Source organism: Mastigoproctus giganteus, chromosome 8 (genome assembly GCF_048544385.1).
Source record: "Mastigoproctus giganteus isolate SK-2022 chromosome 8, ASM4854438v1, whole genome shotgun sequence".
Lineage (NCBI taxonomy): Eukaryota > Metazoa > Arthropoda > Arachnida > Uropygi > Thelyphonidae > Mastigoproctus > Mastigoproctus giganteus.
Window position 1 is genome coordinate 110,313,270 of NC_143582.1, and position 13,476 is coordinate 110,326,745.

At 35.6% G+C, this 13,476-nt stretch overlaps 1 protein-coding gene across 2 annotated transcripts in view; it reads right to left on the reverse strand.

Annotated features, from left to right (window-relative positions):
- Positions 1 to 13,476, reverse strand: part of LOC150081768 (Ig-like and fibronectin type-III domain-containing protein 2) — a 550,711-nt gene that overhangs the window by 258,219 nt on the left and 279,016 nt on the right. For both annotated transcript variants that reach the window (XM_090378862.1, XM_090378863.1), the window contains exon 15: positions 8,289 to 8,501. In XM_090378862.1, coding sequence (XP_090234988.1) covers positions 8,289 to 8,501 — 213 coding nt within the window. The remainder of the gene's footprint in view (positions 1 to 8,288; positions 8,502 to 13,476) is intronic.

A 13,476-nucleotide genomic window follows, 5' to 3' on the forward strand; every position in this document is an offset into this window, starting at 1 on the left:
TTACTCCCAAATATACTGATAATCAGATCAGGAATATTACTCTGGCTGCCTCCCGAACATGCTGCTCAGCAAATATTCTTGCACCCTTTCTATTTAAGTGTGCCCCATCTCTGTAGAAGCAGTCTCTTCTGTCAGCAAGCACAGACCAGGCTGAAAAAAATTCTACCCCTTGAGTCTTGCACAATCTCTCCAGGGCCGAATTGATCGACAAGGCTCTCACCATATACTCCCTCCTATCGTGTCTGGGCAGAATTGCAGATGCTTTCACATTCAACCCTAACTCGTGACTTTTTGTCAACATTGACCTGTACTTGTTGAGTAAATCTGTAGATCTCTTACTCTTAATGTCGTTAGTTCCAATGTATACAACAATATCACCTTTTGTGCCCTTAAAAGATGATATCTGCTCTACAACATCATCTACTTCTGCCCCTGGCAAACATACCCTCATCCTATTCCACCTATCTTTCTTGCATAGTATATTTCCTGTCTCCCTGACAATAGAGTCACCAACAATAACTAGTTCCTTTGGAACCAGCGCATTCTGCCTTGGAGATTGCCTCTGTGTTGCCTGATGCACAGGAGTGAGCTCTGCTGTTGAGCTGGCAGCTAAGAGCTTGATGGACCCCTCATATTAATTTCTTCGAGGGCATTTACCCTACACCTCAAGCTCTCATAGATGCCCATCAGAATGCTGAGTTGGCACCTAATTTCTTGACACTCTAGATACCTAGCACACACACAAAGGCATCCTTGGCTAGATCATGTCCTGTTTTAGAAAGACCGGCAAACATTTCACATTTTACACATTTTTTGAGACTGTAATGCGTTGGAGAATCGCCCCCTCTGTTTCTCCCCTGAGTCACAGCACTCTCACTAGTCTGTGATCTTTGCTTCGCAGCTCTAGTCTGGGTCATGATTTCCATTTAAATACAATTTAATTAACAATGAAATTTAATAAGATTAATAATATTTTTGATTAATTGATAATACTATAATAAGCTAACAGATTTCTGATTGAGTGCTTCGTATTATGCTATCTAGTTTTACTTTATACCTTATGTGATCAGTTTGCAATATATATATGTTACGCTATTTCTTATCGACTACAATATGGTGGCTAGTTCAACAATATTGGTGCCAACACCGGGAGTTGTAACTTCCAAAAATCACTAGTTAAATTCAAAATAAGCAGCTAACAAACACTGCTAAACCTATTTAATATCTCTGTAAAACACAATGTAGTATGTTAATTAACAAAGAATACTATAAAAATTAAAAATACTTATCCCTTTACAGCAGCCAAAATTCCAGTATTATTGGCTGAGTCAACTGAATTTTGTTCTTGTGTCACAGCTGATAGTTGTGATTGGGCCCAATAAACTGGAGACATATTTGGTAGAATTGAAGCTTCTGTTTGGGCTCCTACAGACTAACAAGTTTTAGTGGATTTAGTGGCAATATATCATGTATTCTTTGGTGTAACTAGTAAAATTTGATTTCTTAGTTCTTGATGTTTTACTTTGCATTCAACCTTATATTTCTGTATTTTCTTTTGAAGTTTCCAAAGGTCACAAGCTTTAGCATAGGCAGGATAAGCTTTTACAATTTGGACATGAGGAGATGGATGCCTCCGTAGCCAGGTGGGAAGGAACAGCAGTGCATAACACATGCTTCTTGATTAGACCGGGGTTCGAGTCCGTCACCACCAAATATGGAGGATGCGGAACGGTCAGGGAATGACCACCGTATATTCCCGGAGCAATATGCCCTTAGTTGCTAATGCTCCTAAAAACCAAATAACAAACAACAAACATTGCTGGCAGCCTACTATTGGTTATCAAGATCAATCTATATTGCTAAAAAATTTTAGTTTTGATGTCTGTTTTAGTTTTTTTTCTTCAGACTTGAAAGTAAAATAAAACTCCAGACTTGAAAAATGCATTCAAAATAGTTGGTATAGGGTACTGACCATACAAAGCTGTGAGGAATTTAATTTCTAACTACATTTGGTACCAGTAAACTATAGAAATTTACTTACAATAATGGCATGAAATATCTTTTCAATTTTAATTTCATATTATTATTTGTGGGTTTTATTAACTTAAGAAAAAAGTTCAGGGAATGGATTTTTCTTTAAATAACAATAATATTTAGAGATAATTATTATACACTGACTTTTTCAAAATGACTTTGGTTATTTACAAGTTATATATTTACATTGGTTATATAATTACTAAAAAAAAGAAGCATTACTGAAGACTTTTTTTAAAATTCCTGAATTACAATTGTTGTAGCTGCTATATTCTGCTTCATTAAAAATCATTGTCCTTTAGTGAGCTATTAAATTTGGGAAGAAAATAAAAAAGTCATGCAAACAAGTGACAGTTCACTAAATCTACCTAGAAAGTATTCAGAAATGATCACATCATAAACAGGAGCATTATTATGGGTTGATTTCCCATTTTCCTTATTAGGTTTCTCCTTCTGATTGCAAGTGCTTGATGAAATCCATGTACATAGTCTTATTAACAGTATGGTCCAGCAGTATAAATTCATAATGAATTATGGCTTTATGGTAAAAAAAATATTTGTAGCCTAACCTTACACTTGTCAATCCAAAACCTGTTTCTCTCTGGGAAACAAAGAAGACTTCCATTAAGAGAAATACAGTTTTGTCTGTGGTATCATAGACAAAACCATAAAAGTTCAAGAGAGAGAAGTTCATCTGTTGATATGCAAGCACTCCTACAACTTGCATTCCTCAATGGTATTGCATCCATCTTGGAATCATTTGTACCCTTAAATGTCCTATTACTTGATAAAATTTCTACAACTTATGCTTCAACAATCATTTCCCTGAGGTTGACCTCTTCAACAAAGAGAAAAATTTTATAGATGGTTGTTGTTCAGAAAGTGGCATTCTAAAAATCAATGATATGAAATTATTTACTATCAATGATAGATAAAAATAAACCTTTATGCATATATCCAAAATGCAAAAAGTTTTATTTTAACAAAATAAATTAAACAAAGCTTCTCTTATTCAATATTCAGATATTCCATGATTTCTTGAACATCATATACCATGATTTAATTTTTAAAAATATCAATTGTGGAACTTTTTTATCATATCTTGTAAACCTGCAATCATAAGTACTATATTAATGCTAATTTATTTAGTATTGGTATTAGCATTGGCAAAACGATACAGGGAAATAAGCTTATACATTATCAGCAACAAAAATATATATATATAGATAAATGGACCTGTTATATTAGATTCCATAGTAGATAAATAGACAAATTCTGTATGATCCAGTAAAGTTTTAATAATAAACGATAAAGAATATGTAGCTTTTAGGACCCCTTCTTCAGCAAAATTCTAATGTGATAAAGATGTTAGAGACAAATTTAACAGATACAGAGTTGTGTGTGATGCATGCATGAGATTAAACATTCAACTACTAGGATGCTGCTCATTGTTGTTGCACGGACGTTTGTGGATTTGCTGCCAGCATTTATCCAGTTTCAAGATAGTTGCTTCTAAGATAGGGTGTAGCCTTGTGCCCTTGCAGTGATTCATAGTTCTTGAATTGCAACAGATGTAAAGCGATTCTAGCCAGAGGCAGTGGTGAAAGTGTCATGATTGGTCAATCACTTCATAGTCATGCTTGGGATTAAGGTCATGGTGGGTCACCCAGACGTGTTCCGCAATTGCGGATTGGTCAGTCTCACCAAGGTGAATTGAACTGCTCTGCAAGGCAGTCTTGAAGGTGTTTCAAGTTCTCCCCTATGTAGCAGCTGCCACAATCTTTGCAATTTATGCGGTACACCACACTGCTGCCCAAAAGAGGCGCGATCAGAGTTTTCATGTTAGAAACCAGAGAATGCAAGCTTCTACCGGGCAATGGTTCTGAAGAAACATTACTGGAGTACCTCAATTCACTGTCAGTGTTTATCCAGTTCACTTTAGAGTTGAAAGTTGACAGGTCCCTTCCATTCTTACATGTCCTTGTAAAATATGTGGGCCCACACCTGGAAACCTCGCTATACCTTAAGCCAATGTGCTGCGGGCAGTTTACCAACTACAGATCAGGCCACACCCCTAGCCATCTAAATAGCACCGCCTGCACCCTATTCTCCTGTTCTTGGAGCCATTCCAGCTGATGAAGCTAGGCATAATGAGATTTCCAGAGTGAGAACAGACCTGGTCAATTGCGGCTATCCAACCCACATATTGGACAAGTGCTTATTGCAAGTGTAGGAGCTCTCGATCCACCCGAGATCATCATCAATGCATGACAATATACCTATGGCCTACATTAGAATTAGCATTAGCAAGGGCACATGATGCAAGAAAGCAAGCTTATATAGCATCAGCCAAAAAAAAAAAAAAAAAAACCTTATTTCACCCATCCCCTCTTTCCAAATGTTTGTCAAGTTCTGCCTTGAATCTGTTTAAGCTATCAACTTCTACAACAACAGATGGAAGTTTGTTCCAACAATCAACTACCCGCTGGCTAAAGGCAAACTTCCGCACATCTATCCTACAACCATCTTTCCTCAATTTGAATTTATGCCCTCTCAGGCGATTATTCTGAGCAAGAGGAAGAATCCCATCAGCATTGAGCATGCTCAAGCCATTCAAGACTTTATGCACCTCAATCAGATCACCTCGCAGGTGCATAGTCACCAGACACTGTAATTTGAAAAACTTAAGCCTTTCTTCATAAGAGGAACTCTTTGTTCTGTTCACTAATCTTGTTGCACTTCTCTGTACTCGTTCCAACAGCTCTACATCCTTCTTAAAATGAGGCCTCCAGACCTGTATACAGTACTCAAGGTGTGGCCTGACCACTGCCTTATACAAGGGGATAATCACCTCCTTATCCTTGCTACAAAATTTCTTGTATATCATTGACAAGACACCATGAGCTATTCTTGCAGACCATCTGCACTGCTCAGAAAACTTCATATCTGCCTGTACAATTACCCCCAGGTCCTTTTCATTCTCTACCATTGTCAGTGTCATACCACAGAGTTGATACATTACTCTGGCATTACTGCTTCCACTTTACATTTGTCAATGTTAAACTTCATTTGCCACCTGCTCATCTTTTCTAGATTCATCTGCTCACCTTCATCTGCTCAACTTTTCTAGATTCTGTTGCAGAAGTGGTACTGTCATTAACAACCCTGCCAACCTTCGTATTGTCTGCAAATTTGGACATTAAGTCTGATATACCATCATCAGTATCATTTATAAATACAGAAAACAACAATGGACCCAACACTGAACCCTGAGGGACTCCACTAATAACATTAGTCCACGAAGAGCAGTGTCCATTGATTACCTTTCTCTGTCTTCTCCCACTCAACCATCCCTTTATCCATAGCAGCAATTTGGTTCCAATGCCACACTGCTGCAATTTGTGCAGCAGGCTTCCATCTGCAACAGTATCAAAGGCCTTTCTAGGATCCATATATATGATATCAAAGGTATTCTTTGCATCCAGTTCCTTTGTGACAACATCATAGTGTCCAATCAAATTAGTCAGACAAGACTTCCCCTTAACAAACCCATGCTGTGTCTGAGCTATAACTGAAGTCTTGTCTAGATGATCCTGCAATGCTTCTTTAACCAGTGCCTCCATTAATTTCCCTGGAACAGAAGTTAAACTAACAGGTCTGTAATTACGTGTGTCTCCTTTTGATCCTGCTTTGTAGATTGGGGTCACAGTTCCACGTCTCCAGTCCATGGGTACCTCCCCTGAGTCCAGGTAAGCTCTCATAATTATGGCTAAAGGTTTGCTTACTTCCTTTGCCGCCTCTTTTAATATAACTGGATAGATTCCATCCACTCCAGGTACCTTTCTTATGTTTATCTTTAACAATTTCTCCTCCACTTTACTCTCATTTATTACAAGATTATCTAGCTTATTGCCAGAGTTGAATACACCTCAGGCATTTCCCTCCTTGAATAACTCCTCATGTGTAAATGTAGATTTAAAATATTCATTTAGTTTTTTAGCTACCTGAGCAGGATCATCAACAGCCGAACCATCGATATCAAGTGGACCAATCTGATTCATCCCCTTCCTTCTAGAGTTTACATAAGTAAAGAACTCTTTGCTGTTTTTCTTTGCATCCTTTGCCAAAGATTTCTCATAATCTACCTTCGCTTGCCTAACCTCTTTTGTACAGCAGGCTTCCACCTGCAACAGTATCAAAGGCCTTTCTAGGATCCATATATATGATATATGTGTCACATGTTAATTTATTTGTATCCCATGCATTTTTCTTCTCTGTCACATGTCTAATTAGTTCATCTGACATCCATTTAGGCCTAAATCTTGAAGAATATTTCTTTGTTGGTATGAAAAGCCTAATAGCTTTTAAGATTAATTCTTTGAATGCTTCCCATTTTGAATTTGCTGTAGGTAACATCATCAGTTGGTCCCACCATATAGAATTTAAATACTGTCTCAGACCTACGTAGTCGCCTTTACGAAAGCAAAAACCCTTCCCGTTACCCTTGCTGGTAGCTTGAGACACCTTCATGACTGCCTTGCAGAGCAGGTCAATTCGCCTTGGTGAAACTGACCAATCTGCAATCGCGGAACACTTCTGGGTGACCCACCATGACCTTAATCCCAAGCACAATTACGAAGTGATTGACCATCCTGACACTTTTGCCACTGCCTCTGGCTAGAGTTGCTTAACATGTCATGCAATTCAAGAACTATGAATAGCTGCAAGGGCACCAGGCTACACCCTATCTTAGAGGGAACTATCTTGAAACTGGATAAACACCGGCAGCAAATCCGCACACATCAATGTAACAACAATGAGCAGCATCCTAGTAGTTGAATGTTCAATCTCGTGCACGCATCACACACAACCCTGTATCTGTTAAATTTGTCTCTGACATCTTTATCGCATAAGAATTTTGCTGAAGAAGGGGTCAGCTTAACCCTAAAAGCTACATGACATTTATCATTTATTATTTACTGGATCATACAGAATTTGTCTATTTAAAAAATATATATATATTTACCCACTTTTTTCCATTTTAATCATTTATCCAATTCAACTTTTAATTTGTTCAAACTTCAATGGTGATAGAAGTTTTCTCAACTTCCAGTCAACCATGTTAGAGGAGACTGAATTATCTTTCTATTCTCTCTATAGAAAATGATATTACAAAATCGTTGTCATATGAAGAGGCGATAAAGAAGATGCAGCCAAAAAAAGTAAGGAATAAAAGTATTATAGAGGTGTGTTAGGCAGTTAATTAATAAAAATATTATGTTCTTTTTTTTGATTTTGTGATGTTTGTGGTATTTCAGCTTTTTTAAATTTGTAATTTTTTGTATCTGTGATTTTGTATTCTTTTTTCTTAAAGAGGGCCCCAAAAATTGTATAAGCTTCAGGCCCCCACAAAACCTGGATCCATCCCTGAACGTACCTCACGTATGACTGTTGTATAAATTGGTGATTTTTCCATCAGGGCAAGTAATTATTATAGATAATGGGATGGTTAAATGGAAGGAGAAAAGTAGTCATAAGTGACCACTGCTCCTCACAGGCTAATATGATAAGTGGGGTAACACAGAGGTCGATGTTGGCTCATTGCTATTTTTAATATTTATTAATGATATTAACATACGTATTTCAAGTTTGATGTCTTAAGTTTGCTGATGCATTAACTACCATAACCATCTTTGCCACACAAAGATGGTTATGGTAGTTAATGAGAGTATTTAGGGTATGCTACTCCAAGATATAGAAAAACTAAGCAACTCAGATTTAAATTTGATAAATGAAAAGTACTGCATTTGGGTGGCAGTAATCCCTAATAATATCCCATTTGAATAGTACTAAACTGAAGGTAGTTGATGAGGAAAGAGACATTCAGATAATTGTACAGTAAGGGTAATTGAAGGCATTATAAGGGTTCAGTAAACTAAATGCATATATAGCAGCTTTATTCTTTCTCAGATGACACACAGAAGTGTATATAAATTTAAGAAGGATGGTTTCAGAATAGATGTATGGAAATTTAGATTCAGCCAAAGAGTAATTGATTGTTAGAATAAACTTCCACCTAGTTTTGTGGAAGTGGGTAGTTCAAATAAATTTAAAGAAGGTTTGTACAATTTATTGGCAGGAATTTACAAATGAAGTGGATACATTTTTTTTTTTTTTTTTGACTGGTGCTATATAACTTTTGTTTCCTTGTATAATATTACCAACACTAATACAAATATAAGTTTTAATCTCACCTGCAATATGCTTCCAATTTCCCCACTGCACATCAAACCTGTTACTGCTGGAGGAGCTTTCATATGACCAGCACATAATGAAATGCACCTAGCAGCTACTCCACGTCTTTCACAGCATGGTGTGTGATCTTTTCCACCTGCTCCACAGCGTACTAATACATCCACATCATCTATACATAAGGGAGATAACAGCTGAAGATCTACTAGCTTCACCTATCAAACATAACTGTAAATTAGCATACTGCCTTTGTAAAATGATTACACATTATGCTACAGCTCATATTGAGAAGTATTAGTCAGTGTTCCTGACTTTCTATGACCACAAATAGTGCATTTTCATGACTTAAAGATATATTTTTTTAAATTATTGCCCACATTATTTCTTGTTTCAAATATACTATATTTGAAACAATGCTGGAAATAACTTAAAAAAAAAAATAACAGTGCAAACTGAGACATGCAAGAAAGGGCACATAACTCCATACAGAAAAAAATTTCTGCTTAATAAACAGATCTTTCACTAATAGAGTAGTAATACATAATTCTTCATGAAATACAGTGACATGATAAAAACAGACTATAAAAAAAAACTGTGCACTGTGTCAAATACAATTCACTCCAAAGTTATAACTTTTTTTTTCCTTTTCTACAAGCATTATAGAAAAAGGAAAAATCTCTGAAACACTTCATTTGTTTCACAAATTTCCTTGTGTTTTTTCTCTCTTCTTCAACCAACTAACTTCAACTACTGCATGAAATGTTTTAAAGAATTCTGATCTGACTTGACACCTTTTTATGAAATGGAACAAATTCAGCACATCCTGCCTCTAAGATAAATTTTGCACTTGTTGAATAATGGTCGGCTCATTATGAATGTTTTAAATCAAAATTGTTTTATGCATTCCTTTGGAATAATGTAAGAGTTTCTCATCATTCCATAATTCAATATTTATAAACCTTTTAACACTTCTTTCTATATGGTAGTAAATTTCCACCAAATATTCATCTACTTTCACAGGAAGGCATGCAGCCCTCTTTTTAGGATATAAATTAATAAGATGACAAGTACACCCTATCAAGTGTAAAATCTTTTTAATACCTTCCTACACCAGTGTTTAGGCCTACCATTAAAGTGCACTATCAACAGTAAATGCCAGGCATTTTTTTTAAAGATATCTTGCATACTTCCAGACTGTTCAGAAGATGCCCAGTAGCATCTTCTTCTGAACAACCTGAAATGCCCTATAGACCACCTTCCAATGCTGGCAATGAGAGTAAGCTGCTTTCAATTTGACAGTGCATTTTTTTTTTTTTTTTTTTTTAAATTACAAAAGGTCACCACAATGAGATATAGCTTATATAATCACTTTCATTACTGCCATCTGCAACAATCGAAAATGGCCCATTTTGCAGAGTCACTTGTTGCCTCTTTTTTCCCTATTCGTGCAATTTTACTAAACAATGCCTATGGCTTTTAATTTTTTTAGAACCATATTTTTATGCTATTTCACTGTCAGGAAACGTATTTCTGAACAATGTGCTATGATCATCATAACTCAGAGGATGGAACATTATGTAAATAAACATTTACACGAACAACATCATCACTTTGAAATGCTACATATAAGCATTTTAAAATTAATTCTACTATATTCATTTTGAATCTGGACATAATTATTTATTTTTTTTTTTTTTTACTAATACAGCAATATTTTGTCACTATTTTTTCCAAAGTGTCATCAGAAAGAGAAGACTTGAACTCCATTTTTGTTTTCTCAACTGGCTGAATATATTCTCGCATTGAGCATTACTACAAGGAATTCTTAAATTCAAAGCACTTGATATAATTTTTTATATTTTAAGATTCCTTTTGCACTTGTCAGTTTCCCAACCAAGCACCACTATACACCTGATAGGTTCTTAAATTAAAATTGACATAATCCTACAAAATATCAATTTATTTTTGGTATTTTTTTTTTTTTTTTTTTCTTTGAGAAATTGTTCCATTTCAGTTTGATTCAAAAACTTGTTTTCCTAATAGTGCTGCTGGATAATGGATTGGTTCGCCAAATAAAATTATATTTAAGTCAAAGTTAAATGATATTTAATTGAACACTTTTCAAAAACTTACCTGACAACTTCCTGTCTATGAATTTTGTTTGGAGCCATAAGACTTTCAACTCTCAACTAAGGAAACATGTCTTGGTCACATGAATTCATGATAGAAAGTCAGCTGGCTGATAAACAAAGTCCACAATTTATCGAATTTATTCATATAGCTGCTGCTATGAGCATATTAAATATTTGAAGTTATAATACACTTAACATTAGTATTAGAAAATGATGCAATAAAGCATCGGCCAAAAAAGAGAAGCCAACACTTTCCATGTCTATCCCCCTCTAAGGGCTATACTAGATGAGCGCTTGAAGCGTGAACATCAGCTGGTGTCATGAATGTCTCCAAAACAGCAACCTACATGTAGCACTCCTAATGTCAGATCATTTCAAACTAGACAAGGCACTTCTAGCGTTTCATTGGATATCACCAGCCACTCACTTTTTCTATTCCCAGTTTCAAGATGGATGTTATTATTATTATTATTAGCTATATGGTGCAAGGAAGCCTGAGGCTTATGCTGCACCAGCCAAAAAAAATTCCCGAGTTACCCTGAGAGAGAGAGAGAGAGAGAGAGAGAGAGAAGTAAAAAGGGAATCACCAAGAAAGAGAAGAATGATGATATCCAGCTGAGGACCCCAGGTGTGCCAAGCCCATACTCACCAGATGTGAGGCCCTGAGGTTATTTTTATTTAAGTTGGATGTATTGTGCATTTATGTATAGTGTTTATTGCGAGTTGAAAGAGAAAACAACAATGGTGGCTTCATCCAGAAAATTCAAATAGATCAATAACAGGACAGTTTTACATTATGTTTGAAACACACAGGAAGTCTCCCTGAGAAGTTTTTTTTTATTTAACAGAATGTCGATACAGAGTTCTGATGAACTTCTAATGTTAATTAGGAAAAAAACGCAAAATTTGACACCGTGATGTTGAAATCAATACCAATGTTTATACTATGATTTATGCACTGTATTGACGGGCCAACTCCCACTAATTGAAATATTTCTGAAATGGTGTTTTCTGTGTTTGTAAAATTATTTTATTTCTACCTGCTATTCTCAGAGATTAAGATATTTATAAGACTTGGTGTCTCACAGAATTACTTTCAGTAACATAAAGGGTAACTTCCTGTTTGATTTTAGTGCACAGGATTTTAGTGTTTACTGTCTTCCCACCACGTGACATTATTTCCAGATGAAATATTGACAAGTACTTTCCATCCATTTGAAGCAGAAAACGTTCTCCACTAACTGCACTGTAACGGATTACTTTCCGTGCATAAAGGATTAGTGCTGTTTGATTTTACAAATCTGATGTGAAGACACCATTTTTCAAAGTTTGTAACATAGATATCAATAGAAATATTTTCTTGAAATTTCGTTAGAAGATCAAATATACATCCAGAAAATGTGCTGTACTGATATTGTTCCCTTAAAAACAATTACAATAAAGCAAACTTTTTTCTTTTTCCTTTTTTTTTTTTTTCATCAAATGTGCACTGCAGTGTTATCAGTTTTACATCAGGTTTCCCATTTCCAGTATGGTTTCCAATAGATGAATTTCCTCAATTTTGTGTTAGTAGATGCAATACACATTAAAGAAAGGAGGTACAATCTTTTTGTTTTTCAAAAATAATCCATTGCAATTCTTTTGGTCATGTTTTTTATGCCAAGAAACAGTTGAGTGCATACCCCCCCCCCCCCCTTATCATGCTGGCAATGACTGTGTACTTTGCAGCTTACTGCGTGCTTTCATTGCTTTCACAATACTTTTTAAAAAAGAAAGACACCGAAGTCACCAAAGTTATGTTTGAAATGAAAGGTTAAAAATTCATTTTGGAAGAAGACAAACACTGCATGTGATTCTTTTTTGTTAATGCTGACATTAGTTGCACTGTTGCAGTGGCATTTGCACTTGCAATGCCTCCAATGCCGTTGCCAGCTAATGTAATCCAACATGCCGTTCAAAGTGCCCATCTAGTTTGCATGACTTTTGCAACACTGATATTCTGTATCTTTTTATATAATTCCACAAAATATTATATTAATATAAATCATAATTTTTTGTATATTTTTTATTATTGCCATAATTTTGATCTAAGATTATATAGTATTATTTATTAATTAAGTGAACTAATATACCAAAATTGCATCAGATAAATATTTGTTAAAAGTTCTTATTTTTATTATTATACTTTGTTGATAAAAAGGAAACTTGTACAACTTTAAAAGCAAATTACCACACATCTATCCTGCAACCATCCTTCCATAATTTGAGTTTTCCCCCCTCATGTGTGTCATCTGAGCAAAAGGAAGGATTCTACTGGCATGAAAGTTATGTAATCCTTAAACACCTCAATCAGATCTTGCAAGTGCTTAGTCTCCTATGCAGCAATTTGCAAAACTGAAGCCTTTCCTAGTAAGAGCATCATTTTGTTGCCCGTACCAATCGTGCTCTTCTCTGCACCCAATCTAATAGATCCGCATCCTTCCTAAAATTAGGATTTGAAACCTGTATGCATGAGATGTGGCCTAACCATTGCCTTATACAATGGGATAATCACCTCCCTATCCTCGTGGGAAAATTCCTGTATATCATTGACAAAATCACATGAGCTGTCACAGCTACCTATTTGCACTGCTCAGAAAACTTCATATCTCACTGCACAATTATCCCAAGGTCTTTTTCATTCTCCAATAGTACCCTGAGTGTGGTATACACAGGTGGTATGTTATTCTGTGATTACTGTTACCCATATACAGTACTTTGCATTTGCCAATGTTAAACTTCAATTCCCACTTCTCAGCCCATCTGCCTAATTTTTCAAGATCTTGTTGCAGCAGCATGCTACCCTGATTACTGTCATTAAGCAACCTACCAATCTTCATAGCATCTGCAAACTTTTAGACATTAAGCTTGATATAACTTCATCCTTAATAAACTATAGAAAACAACAGCAACAATGGACCCAGCAATGAAAACTGGGGACTCCACTAATAACATTAGTCCAAGAAAAGGCACTCTGTCTCCTACTGCTTAACCATCCTATTATCTTTAATAGTAATTT